Genomic DNA, 13,214 nt, shown 5'->3' with positions numbered 1-13,214 from the left:
GCAGGCCCCGGGGCTCAGCTCTGGTTCGCCTGGGCTGGGCTCTGGGAGGGGGCTTATGACAGAGGAGGTGCTTTGAATGCGAGGTTCTCTCTTTCTATAATTATGTCTCCTGGTGGGGACTGAAGCTCCAGAGGAGGAGGGGGTCTCTGGGGGATGGAGGAGGGGAAGACAGACCAAGAGGGAGGTACTTCGGGGAGGATGGGGTCTGGCCAGCGTTGCAGCAGGAGGGAGACAGAATGAGAGAGTTCTCCCTGCTTGTCCCTGAGCTCACGCTCCACCAACATGGAGGACCCAACGGCCCCGCTGGGTGCCAGCGGCCCTGGGCCTTGGGCAGCCCTGGCTTTGCGTGCAAGGCCGGAAGGGCTGTCTCTGCGTGGGGGCCGCGTGCTTAGTGGGTGTGGGTGCTGGTGAACCTGTGCGTGTGGCAGGGTGTGGGTGCCTGGGTGTGAGCGCACACGTGGACACTCGGGAGTCTGCGCGTGTGTCCGGGAGGGTGTGTGCGTGTGCTTGTGCAGCTGTGGGCACATCTGGGCCTAATGGATGTAGCTGTGGGGGTCCAGTGAGAGAGCCGGAAGCCTTTGTGTCCCAGGAGGAGTTTGGATACATCAACGTGTGTGAGCTTGTGGTTGTGAGGACACCCGTGGGTGTTGTACTTGTGTGTCTGTGTTACAGGGAGCAGGTTGCAGTGTGTGGCGGGGGTTGAGGGTCTTGTGTGTTCACAGTGAGTTGGGGTGCGGGAGTGTATATACGTCTGCTTGCATGTCTGTGTGTGTCCTTGTGGGCACGTCCGTACCTGTGCATGCAAGTTCTGTGTGTGTGTGTGTGTGTGTGTGTGCGCGTGCGCGTGCACATCCAGGCTCTTGCGGTCAGCAGCGTCCCCTCCCTTAGGAATGGCCTGGAGTCCTTCTCCCCATCAGGAAGGCCCCGTTATTGGCACTCTTCCTCCTGCTGCCGACAGGGTGGCCGCACGATGGAGGAGCCCTGGGGAAGGCTTCTCATACTGCCCTGCCCCTGGTGATTCTTTTACCAGGCACAGTGACCCACTGCATTCACCTGCCCCTAGGTGGAACAACCAAAATCACCTTGATCATGGACTGTCCCCTGCACTGGTCTGGACCAGCCATGGCTGTGGTATGGCCTCCACAGACTTCTACCCAAGCAGAACCATGGAGGGGGGACACGGCCTTCCTTGTACTGCGGGCTTCCTTGGTGTGGAGATTCCTGGGCTGTGTTTCATTCTCCCTCACCCCTCCCTCCCTCCCTTCTTTTCTTCCCGCATCAAGGGATGGGGCATGCATGTGGAAAGAAAGGAATGACTTTGACAGTGGAGAGACCCAAGATCATTGCTCTCCGTGAGCACGGATGTGGAGTTAAGCTGACATGGGGGCTTGGGGCCTGTGTCCCCCCAGAAGACCTCAGTCCCCACCATCTCCTCTGGCTTGAACATCTCCTCTGTCTCTTGTGTGGCCAGAACCCCCAGCCCTGTCCTGCCCCCCAGCCTCATGCCATTCTTCCTGGGGCATTTCAAGGCTAAATGCCCACTTCTCAGCCGCCCTTCGGAACCCCTGGGTCTTCTGCAACATTGGGGGAAGGGCCCTGGTCTTATCAGAGCTGGTCCCGAAGCCTGAGCAGGGACGCTGCCTCTGGAACCTAAGCTCCCAGCACCAGCCAAGACTGTTGTTTCTTCACTCATGTGTTTGACCGGGATTTGCTCAGCACCAATAACAATGGTAATAAAAGTGAAGTCGTTATGAGGCTCTCGCCCTGGGCTGGCTGGTGAGGATCTGGTGTATAGAAGCCTTCTTTGGCTCTCTTTGTTCCTTCTGTTCTAGTAGAGTGTTTTGCAACATAGTATTTGCAACTTTGCTCATTTGTTCAACAAATGCTTCCCCAGCAGGGAGTCTCTGCCGGCCCTGGGATCTCACAGGTGGACGAAGTACATCCTGGGCGTCTGGGTGCTTGCGGTGCAGTGGGGGGAACAAACAAGTGATTTAGCCACGACAAATCTGTGTGCTGAGGAACTAGATGCTTTAAGCATAAGCTCGGGCTGGGGGGGCCCCTGCGCTCATCCCAGGGTGGGAAGAGGAGGCTTCTCAGCAGAGGTGACATTTGAATGGAGTCCTTAAGGATGGAAAGGGTATACTCCGAGTGGAGGACACAGCGTGGGCAAAGGCCTGGAGGTGGGACCCTTGAGGGAGCTGCAGATGTGGTTGGAGCCACCCTGGGAGCTGAGACAACTGAGCCCCCTGGTGGTTTATCCTGGCCTCATCGTTGAGGGTTGGGCCTGAGTGGAGAAATCCAAGAAATCCGAAGTCCCGCTCCCTTTTCCAGGGGTGGAAGGAGGCCCCATCGTGCTGGAGCTGAAGTGATCTTCAAAAAGCTTGGATATTTTCGATTCCACTACCACCCTGTCCCCTTCATAAAAACCCACAGCCACATACCTTCCCCCACACAGGCAATACTGCCCCCGTCCACAGGGGCCTGCTTTCACCATCACCCAGCCAGGCTTAGCTGCTGAGAATGAGCTCCACTCTTTGGAATGGGTCTTCCAGAAGCTCTGAAGCTTCCGATGATCTCCATTTTCCTGCTCCCACCCCTCAAAGCAGCTGGTCTCAGCTTCCTGTGTGTGAAAGCCAGCTGTAGGATCACCCGTGGCCTTGTGTGCCTAGGGCAAATGAGGAATTCCTCGGTTACTTCTAAGCACCAAGATTGGCAGGAGCGGTATCCCCTGTTTGGCCACATGGTCCTTAGGGCGGGTAAAGAGATAGAGCAGTTGGATGGATGGAACGATAGTTGTATGGTTGGATAGGTGGGTGGGTGGGTAGATGATTAGACAGAGGATAGGGAGATGAAGGTAGGAGAAGGCAGACGGATGAACAGGCAGATGGATGGATAGATGGAGGGTGGATGGTAGGTGCGTATACATGTAGATGGATAAGATGGGTAGATGGATTGATGGGTAGACAGATGAATGTTTGTGTATGTGTAGGGGGGTAGTTGGATAGGTAGATAGCGGGTAGGTAGATGGATGGGTGATGGGTAGATGGATGGATGGGCAGCTGGGGGAAGCATAGATGGATCTGAGCATGCTCCAAGCAGGGCAGCCTCCCTCAACTTCCTTTCCATGGTCATACTCTGTGCTCTCACCTTGGGATGGTGATTCCCATCATGGCAATGTCCTCAGATCTAACAGAGGAACACCTCCCTTAGAATGTAGCCCACTCCCCTTCCCCAGGCTGAAGAGCTAGATTCGGAGGCAGGTAGGAAGAGAATGACCCGGAAAGACCTGGGAGGGGACCAGAGCCATTCTAGAAAGTCTTGAGCCAGGACCTCCAGGCCCTTTTGCTTTATGCTCTTTTCTACTTCCTGACTATCTAATTCCTTTCTTTTTGGCTTCCAAACAGAAAAAGACATACCAGTGCATCAAGTGCCAGATGACCTTTGAGAACGAGAGAGAGATCCAAATCCATGTTGCCAACCACATGATTGGTAAGAGAGCGTTTCCTCCCACCCATGCCGGGGCCACTCATCGGGGTTTGGAATTTGTGGTTCCAGTCATCATTTCACTGCTTTTAGGGTGAAAGATGGAGTCACAGCTGCTGTTTCAGAGACATTTCAAATGGAGTAAAATGTTAAGAGCTGGAGCACTTTCCCCATCCAGCCTGCTTGTCGCAGCTCCACTCACATTACAATCAAACTTTTGACAATCTCTTCCATTTCCCAGCATAAATTTCCCTCCATTTCTGAAACGAAGTGCTTTCTAGTTGTCAAGCACTCAGGGGCAATTATGCCTCAATTTCGTATGTCATGACATTGAATAGATTTAACTGCTTGCATTTCCCCACTAAATGTGGTGAATTCCTCAGGCACGTTGTCAAAACAGAGCGCTTACAAAGTTATTTCAGTACTTTTCCTATTCCTCTTCAAGTGGTTTTGGACTTTGGAAAATGCAGCCTTTTCAGAAGGGGGACTTACAAAGCGCCGTAGTTTTCCCTCTTGGCCAGAGGTTCGGAGGGAAGGCGTGAGGTCTTCTGCGCCTTGCGTGGACGGGTGTGGGCTCCCCAGCGGCTGGGGATGCCCTCAGTGTAGGAGGGAGCGGGGTTGGATTTCCGGTGAGCATGGGGACTTGGCCCAGGGGTGGAGGACTTGGCAGTGAGGGCTCTGGGAGTTTCTGGAATCCTGGTGCCCTGGGTCTCTGGTGGAAGCATGGTCGCCTTCTCCAAGACCCCTGCAGTCCGAACAGCGAGGCTTCAGGTATGGGTTGAGCATCCTGACCGTTCACTTCCTCGAATACCTTTCCATTATAGTCTTAAAGACCACCGTGCAGACGGAGTACTGTTTTACAAAACCCTTAATTGCATACATTCAAAGAGATCCATTAACCGCGAATTCTCACGAACCGAGCACACCTGTGTAAGCAACAGCCCCACCAGGAAGCAGAGTATTTCTGCACCCCAGAAGCCCCGTCCTGGCACCTCCAGGCCCTCCCCCCACCAACGAAACGTTGTCACCGTCCTGATGTTGAATGGCATAGGGCTTTTTTGGCCCCTTTTGCACTTGATATAAATGAGATCGTACGGTCTCTGCTCATTGGTGTCCGGCGGCTTTCGCTCATTCGCGTTCGTGCCCGTAGTTTGGACGTCGCGCCTTCTCACGGGTGTGTACTATTCTGTTGTGCGAACACGTCGCCAAGTATCTTGTCTGTTCGATTCTTGATGGGCATCTCGGTCATTTCCGTGTGGGAGTGGTTTCAGATCGTGCGCTACTGGGACGTTCTCATATGTGGATTTTGGTGAGAGCGGGTGCGTGCGGTTTGAATGGAAAGATCGGGAGGGCTGGAATTGGTGGGTCATAGGGTACCAGGAGGCTCACGTTCAGCAGATTCAGACGGGCAGATTTCCGAGGCAGTTGCGTGAAACTGCCATCCCACCGGCAAGGCGGGAGAATCATCTATGCTGTGCCACCATCCACGTTCTCCACGAAAGCGGCTAAGACCCTTCTTCAGGGAAGTCATGCTCAGGGTGAGGGTGGTTCCCTGGTCCCCCCGCAGCGGCAGCCTTGGCACGCTCGGCGGGTTGGGGTGTCCCGTGTCCTGGTGACTCTGAGTGGTCCCCCTGAAGGTGCAGACCCCGACCGTGTGCAGGGTGGGGCTCGCCCGGTGGTGAGGGGACACGGGGAGCTGAGGAGGGGCAGGTAAGGCCCCGGGAGTTCAGCCTGACAGGGAGATTGGTGGCTTTTTAATTTCTTCTGTTCGAAAGCCCCCTGCTGACGTAGAAGGAGGAAACTATCCCGTCAGTCACCGGCTGCTGAGAGCGCTTTCATGGGAGTGTCAAGGAGGTAAAGATGAAGATATCTAAAAATGTTTGCTTTTGTAGCAGGTGTTAATGTGTGTGCCTGTTTGTAAGCACGAAGGGCGAGAGCCTGGCTAATTGGACCACAGTGATTTCAAAGGTGCTTCCCCCACCCCCCCCCCTTCCACCTCTCCTTCTGCTCAGAGCCTGGAAGCCGTGTGTCCTTAGGTGGAAGTCAAGGGAGTTGCTCCTAACTAGAGAGGTGGCCTGGGTGATGGGAAAGGGGGGCCGGAGGGGCTTCCGGAGCTTGGTGCGAGCAGAGCGCTGGGCTCCCGAGGGAGGCAGTGCTGTCAGGGGGCTGGGCAGGGCCCCTCACCCGAGCCTGCTCTGCGCTGCCGTGAGCCGGCCTAGTTCCCAGGACACACAGGGAGCAGGCAGCAAGGAGCTGCTCGTCTCAGAGCCCGAGAGTCCGAGGGAGATGTTCATGCAATTGCAGAAGGTGTCACCATGCCGTATCCCTGTGCAGGGCCCACCCTGCGAGGCATGGGCCGGGGACCCCATGAGAGCCATGCCTCTGGGGGCAGGGTGCAGTCTCTTGCTCTAACCTGCCCTCCCCACCTGCCGGCCCTGCCCTGGCCTCATCAACCCCATTTATCAAAGAACATTGACCGAGCACCTCTTGCATGTAGAGTGCTAGGGAGGTCTCAGGTGATCCAGGGAGAAGGGGACCTGGTCCCTGCCCTCAGGGACCTTATGGCACCCCGTAGGAGACACCACGACTCACACATCATGCCGGGAAGGGAAGTGTCACTGGGTGAGGGTGCCGAGCCTTGCCACATGCCAGGTCCCCTATGTAGGTGCCCTCCTCCGTCTCATCGAGGAGTTTCAGCGAGGTATCCGAGTTCTTCCAGAGACAAAGTAGCAGAACCAGGGTCTGAATAAGGCTGGACTCTCCGCCCTGTGTGTGGTTCCCTGCCGGGGTCTGTGGCAGGAAGGAACCCGCACTGCCGGCAGGGGAAGCTGATGGCATCCGGCATCAGGTAACGCACAATGCCAGGAGGTTGACGCTCCCGGAATGAGGACTGCAGGCTACAAAGAGGTCTGTCAGAAAGGCCTGGGTGTTGAAGGTGGCCATCACTGGCCGAGGGTGCAGCTTTAACAAGGAAGGCCAGTCACCGGAGAACAGCGGCCTCGAAGGGCTCAGCGGAAGGAGGTCCTTGCAGGATGTGCTGTTAGATGGAGGAGGTGGGGAGCAGTGTCTGTGGGAGGACTGTGGGGTGAGCCAGACTCAGAGGCAGGAGCAGAGGAGGGAGTTTGGGGGCCAGAGGAGCCCCACCTCGCTGGGATGGAGGCCTCTCATGTGGGAGCATCGTGGGCAGTGAGGGTGGGGAGGTAGCTTGGGGCTAGGCCACAGAGGGCCTTGAATGCCAGGTTAAGGGGGTTGGGTTTGGACTCGACCCTGCAGGCCGGAGTCCAAATCTGGGGATTTATTGGCTTTTCTTAAAAAACCAGAAGAGGTGGCGGCCAGGGCCCTGGGTTCCCATATGGCGCAATTGATGAGCTCGGCGGCAGCTGGGATCGTGTGTTCCCAGGCACCATAGTCCCACCCATCCCTACTGTCTTTTACGGGCTGCTTTGCTCATTTGTGTCCTCAGCCTGGTCCCTGTGGGCACCTGAATGTGCAACCTTGGGCTTATGCACTAGGGAGCCATTGAAGGTTTGGGAGCAGAGGACAGCCTGGATGTAGCTGAGTGCTTTAGGGAGATGAATCCGGCTGCAGTGTTGAGGGGGGAAGAAGATAGAAGGGAACAGAGACCTGCTGGCCTGGCCTGGAGGTGAGGGGCTGAGGCCAGGAGAGAAGAGAGGAGGGAGGTGATAGAACCGTTATTTGATATCTGGTTTGTACGGTGTGCCTACTCGGCCCCGGTGGCTTGGGGAAGGTGGCAGGGGCAATGGTGGGAGATAGGAATGGAAGAGTAGTGGGCCCAAGAGCCCCAGCTGGGGCTGGCTCCGAAGTCCCAGTAAAAACTATTGGGGCCCAGTGTCCCTGTGGACAGCTTCCCCTGCTAAATGGCCCGAGGCCAGAGTGGATGCCTGCAGCTGGTGGGGGCAAAAGCCCCCTTAGCAGCACCAAAGGGACTTGGCGGGGAGAAGCGGCGCTGTTCAGCTTGGCGGCCTTCTCATAAACGTGGGGCACGGGGGGTCTGAGGCCGGCCTCCCCAGGGACCCGGACTGCTGGAGACCTCCCCTGGGGGCTGCTAAGCTGGCCTTTTTATAGCGGGGGGCCTCTTCGTGGCTCTGCAGCCTCCAGACCCTGGGAGTTATGATGACTCAGGGACGCGTCTCCTTGGGAACATTTTCCCAACACCCTCTCCCGGCTGCTGCTGGCTGCTGCTGGTGAGGGAGTGATTTGGAGCCGATAGAAAGACAAGGGTTTTTTGAAACCTTTTCAGCAGCAGGGTCGCCTTTGAAATCCCCCCTCCCCACAGGGAACGAGGCCCCCTTCTCTGGGCTTCCCCCAGCTTTTGAAATGGTTTTAGGCACCCCCTCCCCCAGCAGGCACATCAAAAACTTGGAGCGATCCACAGTCCTGTTCTGCGGCCTCCCGCAGGGATGACCTGGCCCCACCCAGCTGCCCTTGCCCACCAGCCACTGCCTTCACATCGGAAGGATGCCCCCCCACCCCGCCCCCGAAAATGTCTCTGCACGAGGCCTGCCTTGGGCTTCCTGTGGCCTGGCTCAGAGGCAGTGCCCCCTTCCAGTGGCTGGAACGGGGGGAGAGTTTTGCTCTGTGTGTTGAATATGTAGGCACAGAGCATGCGCAGCCCTTCTAGGGCACCTGAGGCCTCAGACCCCGAAAAAAGCCAATTTGCCAGGGCTGGGCCTGTCCGCTTCTCAACTGCCCGTGGACGTTTCTCCCCTCGGTTCCTGCTGGGCGTGGCCGCATAAGGGGTCTGAGAACTTGTCCTTGAAATAATGAACTTGCTCTGACCCAGGCTGGCCCTAAGGGAGTGACTCAGCCCTGGACCCTGGTGTCTTTACCCAGGGCTTCACGGGCCCCTGGGGGGAGCCCTGAGGAGGGTCAGGGCTGGGAAGGGACAGTCCTCAGGGAACCTTGACAGGAACCTTCACCCTCTATGTCCTTGGAAAGTGGCTGCGGACTCTGTGGCAGGCAGCCAGCCAGGCCAGAGTCAGACTCGGCCCAGTGGGGCATTAGGCATTCTGGGGATGTTGTTTTCCCGGTCACATCAGCCCCATTCCCTGGGTGCCTCTGAGGGCTAAGCTTTGCTGCGGGGATGAAGACATTGGGGGCATCTGGAAGATCCCACCTCCTGCTCAGGCCTTTAAAATCTCCCCCCACCCCGCCAACAGCTGGGCTGGTGGTCCTTGTCTGTTGTCCCTTCCCTGGCCCTTCCCTCTCTGTGGCAGGATGGGCCATGGTCCATGCAGAGGGGGTGGGTGTGTGTGTGTGGTGGGGGCTTCTGGCTTCCAAGTCTTTAACACACACATCCCTAGAGACACCCTGAAAGCCACCTTGCAGTCTGGGTCCCCACTCGATCTGCAGCTGCTTGCACACTCGGGACCCGCGCTGAAGGCCTGGCCAGCAGCATTTGGGAGGGGGGGGTCTGGTGTGGAAATTAGTGTGTCACCCTCCCACCAGGGAAATTTAAAACCCCTCAGATGTAACTGAAGAGGAAAACACATGGAAAGGGCAAGGAGGAGGGGTCCCTGTGTACCGTCTACCATGAACACATGTTGCCGAATGGGACTGTGTTCGGCTCTTCCGTGGTGCTTCTGATTTAGGAAACGCTCAGACCTAAAACATCTGTCCACCCGTAAGACGTGAAGAAAACGTCTCCCTCCCCCCCAGAGATTACATTTCAAGTTCTGGAACTGCTCCGTCAGAATAGCAAGCCTGTACAGACAGCATATCCTCCCATTCTTTTAAATTTTTTTATTTTTATTTTTCCAGAATCCCCTTAGGAGCCCCTAAGGATGAGAGGACTCAGTTTCCCTGACTTTGAACCTCATTGGTTGGTTTGAGGAATCTGTTGATCAAGCACTTCGGTTTATGAAGGACTCGTCCGTCAGTTCTGGGTTTTAAAATACTGGAAATGTTCTTGTTTTCACAGATTATTTCTTCTTCTTCTCCTCCCCCTCCTCCCCNTCCTTGGTCGGGGGAGGCTCAGTGAAGAACTTTCCTCTCATCCAGTTGGGGAGATAATAACCCCAAAGGGAAAGTTCTATGTGATGTCACAAGTGTGAGATATGGAAGCTCAAAGGATAGGCGTGTTGCCCAACCTGGGCATCCAGGAAAACTTCCTGGAAGTGGTGACACCTAAGAGGACGGGAAGTAAGGTGGAAGGGGCGTTCCAGGCAGAGAAAACAGCAGAAGCCAATTCACAGAGAACTGGCCTATGTAGTATGTGGGGAAATTACAGACAAAGCAGGAGGTGGGCAGATCACAGAAACGGTGCAGTGGGGTCATTGAGAGAAGATGAGGGCGTTGGTTAGGAGGGTGTGGGTTTGAGAAACATTTAAGAGGCAAAACCAGCAGGACTGGGCAAAATTGAATGGATATGGGAAGGGGAGAAGTTAGGGGTCTCGGGACCAAGTTTTGGGTGACAGGTAGAAGATGATACTGGGCCTGAGGAAAGGTAGTGACTGCAGGGCTGGCAAAGCTGACCCTAGTAATGACCTTACAGGTGAGGCTGACTGCGTACCTGGCCCAGGCAGCAAGACCTCCACACCTGTTGTCACAATCACTCCTACAACCGGTGGGGGGCACTGTTATTTTTCCTCTTTTGGATGTGGGGTGTTCAGGGGATTCATGTGTTGTCAGTAAGTTGCAGAGGGGGGATTTGAACTCAGGCAGTGTGATTCCAGGATTCAGAGCCTGGAATCCTCTGAACTCTGACCCTTGAATGCTTATCACACTCGATGGGCTTGAGTGTGTGTGTGATACGATCTTGCACAAGATGCTCACAGGCGATCTGCGTGCTGGTCTGGCCGGCGGTCGGCCACATGGGCTGAGGACTCAGGAGAGAGGCCTGGGCTGGAGAAGGGGTCTGGAAGCATCTGCATATATGCTGAAGGCAGCTGGGAGGAGCACGGTGTTGAGACAGCCCAGTGCTTCTGGGCAGCATTGCACAAAGCCTCAGAGAGGCCCGCAGGAGGGAGGCTGAAGACGGTCTGCTGGACGGTCTGCAAGAGCAGGGTCACTGGAATGAGGAATAAACTGGGGGGACGGGAGAGATCAGTAGTGTTGTGTCGACTTGCCAGGTTCCAGGCTAGGAAGGGAGGGGGAGAGGCAGGAGCTGGAGGGGTCCGAGGGTCCCAGGAAGCGTTTGCATTTTTAAGAGGGAGACGCCAGAGTGTGTTTCTAGGCTACAGGGAGAGCATCAGTGGTGAGAGGAGGAGGAAAGTTGGAGAGGAGCTAGCAATGGCGCCAGTCCTGGAGGGGCAGGGACTGGGGGCCCGGCACCCTCTTGTATGGGCCCGCCCGCAGGCATGGCCTTCTCTTCTTGCTCTTCGTTGCCATGGATGTGGCAGCCTGTTCTGTTGGATGGACCTTCCCGAGTGCCCTTTATGGTCATTTGGCTGCTGGGGAGCCGCTGGTACATGGGCAGTGTCCCTTGCATCTGCTTCTGGCTGAGCCTTACTGGAGGGAGGGCAGAAAACAAGGGTTCCATGGTCCATGGTGGCCCCAGGGCTTGGCCCCTTCTGCCCTGGGCTTCCAGTAGGGTGCCAGAGCCTCACACCGGCCCCCCTTCCTCATGTGTCTCTGGGACCCGGTGGGCAGGGAGGGGGAGACCTTCTCCTCTGATGGTAGACCCCTCTCCCGAGGGAGTCGGGGTGGCCCTCACTGGCCTGTCTGTCCCCCAGGTCCCTGCCCGCTCTGGCTTCCAGCTCGTCTGCCTGGGGAGGGGAGGTGGGGAGAAGGGAGGTGGTTCCTCAAAGGCACACGGCGTGCTGTGAGCCTGAGTTGGAGTAAGAATCCAGAATCACTGATGAGAGCATTTTCTGAACAGACTCCTTTAGGAAGGGACTGATTTTCATTTATTCAGTAGAGCTTTTTTTTTTTTAATTCTTTATTTAAATTCAATTTAGTTAACATATAGTATCTTATTAGTTTCAGGGGTAGAACTGAGTGATTCATCAGTTGCTTGTAATACCCAGTGCTCATTACATGGAGTGCCCTCCTCAATGCCCATCACCCAATTACCCCATCCCCCCACCCTCCAGCAGAGCTTTATTAAGCACCAACTGTTTGCTCCATCTGCTGTAGCTATGAATATTAATGAGAAATAGAGTATGCAGGTGGGCTCACGTACACACAAACACGCACTCAGAATGTAGAACTCCTACAGTCAGTCACAGTAGTTAAGAGCACTCCCAGCTCATGGTTGTGTCAGGTCATGGCTAACGAAGTTATCTGCCTCTGTATCCCTCAGCTCCTCGTCTATAAAATAACCCCATCCCAGTGGTACATAGCAGTTTAGGCAGGACTCGTTCATTGGCAAGTCAGAACCAGCTCATACTGACTAATGCATAAAAGAGAGAATGATTGGCTCATGTAACTGAAAAGTGCCAGGATTCCTTGGGAAAGAGGCTTCAGGCATGGCTGGATCCAGGGGTCCCAACAAAGTCATCTTCTGTCTTTCAGCTCTGCCTCCTCTTTGTTGCCTTCATTCCCTGGTGCATGATGACAGCCAGCAGCTCTTGGTCCAGCCGTCCCAGCAGAGAGGGGCACGCACTTCTTCATCAGTGGGAAAGGTCTCAGGACCAAGACTCGCTGTCTCAGGAGGGTCCTGAAGCTACCCATGAACTAATTATGTAGCCAGGGAGATGGAGTAGTTGATTGTTCAGGCTAGCACCACCTGTGCTTCCTGAGTGCTGGGATGGGTCAGTGTCAGCGCCCTGTCCCCCCAAAAATGGGAGTAGGGAGGGTATTCTTGTAAAGAAAGGAGGTATCTATTTTCACCAGAAGGGGGCAGCACAGAGAGGGTAACCACCTCTACTTTTGGGGGTAGCTGCTTGGAGGATTAAATGAGCAAAAAATATATGAAAAGTGCCTAGCACACTGCCTGGCACATGGAAGTTCTCAGTGGTAGCTGTTAACGTTAATGTTAATATTAATATCATTATTATTAATCCCTGTAGCAGGAACTAATTAAAGACAATGCTTAAGATAATGAAGACTATACTAGAGCCCTTGTTTAGAGAGGATAAACAGCCCTTCTGTGGCCATGCTAAGCCTGCATCCCAGGTGCTAGCCCGTGGCAGCTCAGAGGGTGCTGCTGAGGGCTTCCTGGAAGAGGAAGACTTGTCCTCTGCCTTTGTCAAGCTCTAAGGGGCTGTGCCTGCAGGATAGATCTAGAGAGTAGCTCCAGTCAGGATGATTTATTCATTACACCTTCATTCATTCTGAACTGTTTTTCTTTCTTGAGCTCCAAGTACATGCCAGGCACTAAGCATGGATGTCACCGCAAGCAAAACAAAATGCTCTGATCCTGGAGCTCAAGGGGAGCAGATGGGTGTCAAACAAGCAGACAGATGAGAAATCCTGACCCCTTCTTGGATGTGCCATCAGGTTCTATCCAGCCTGGAACAGCACCTGAAAACTCAGTGGTCACTCTTTTGGTCTTTTTCTGGATTTGGCGTGGACCAACCACAGAGGGTCACTTTGCCAGCAGAGGCCCATACATGCAGTAGCTGGGGGACCTCCCCAGCTAACATCTGCCTTCCCCCTCCTAAGGCACTGCCCAGCCTGTGGTGTCTGTGGTCCCTGGCATCCCTTTGCTAGCCCTCTAGCCACTTTCCTACAGTCTTTCTATTCCATCTCCCTGTGCCCACCCTGTCTTTTCTGGGCCAGAGGGCCACAGCCCCTGGGTGGCTCTAGATTGCCTGTGTCCTAAGCCT

General features: G+C 55.2%; 1 protein-coding gene across 3 annotated transcripts in view; it reads left to right on the top strand.

Annotated features, from left to right (window-relative positions):
* The window catches only part of ZNF423 (zinc finger protein 423), a 337,109-nt gene that overhangs the window by 204,242 nt on the left and 119,653 nt on the right, over positions 1-13,214 (top strand). For all 3 annotated transcript variants that reach the window (XM_019794103.2, XM_034672642.1, XM_034672641.1), the window contains one exon: positions 3,405-3,489. In XM_019794103.2, the coding sequence (XP_019649662.1) occupies positions 3,405-3,489 (85 nt within the window). The remainder of the gene's footprint in view (positions 1-3,404; positions 3,490-13,214) is intronic.

Source organism: Ailuropoda melanoleuca, chromosome 12 (genome assembly GCF_002007445.2).
Source record: "Ailuropoda melanoleuca isolate Jingjing chromosome 12, ASM200744v2, whole genome shotgun sequence".
Lineage (NCBI taxonomy): Eukaryota > Metazoa > Chordata > Mammalia > Carnivora > Ursidae > Ailuropoda > Ailuropoda melanoleuca.
Note: the sequence above shows the minus strand (reverse complement) of the source record. Positions and strands in the feature narration are given on the sequence as shown.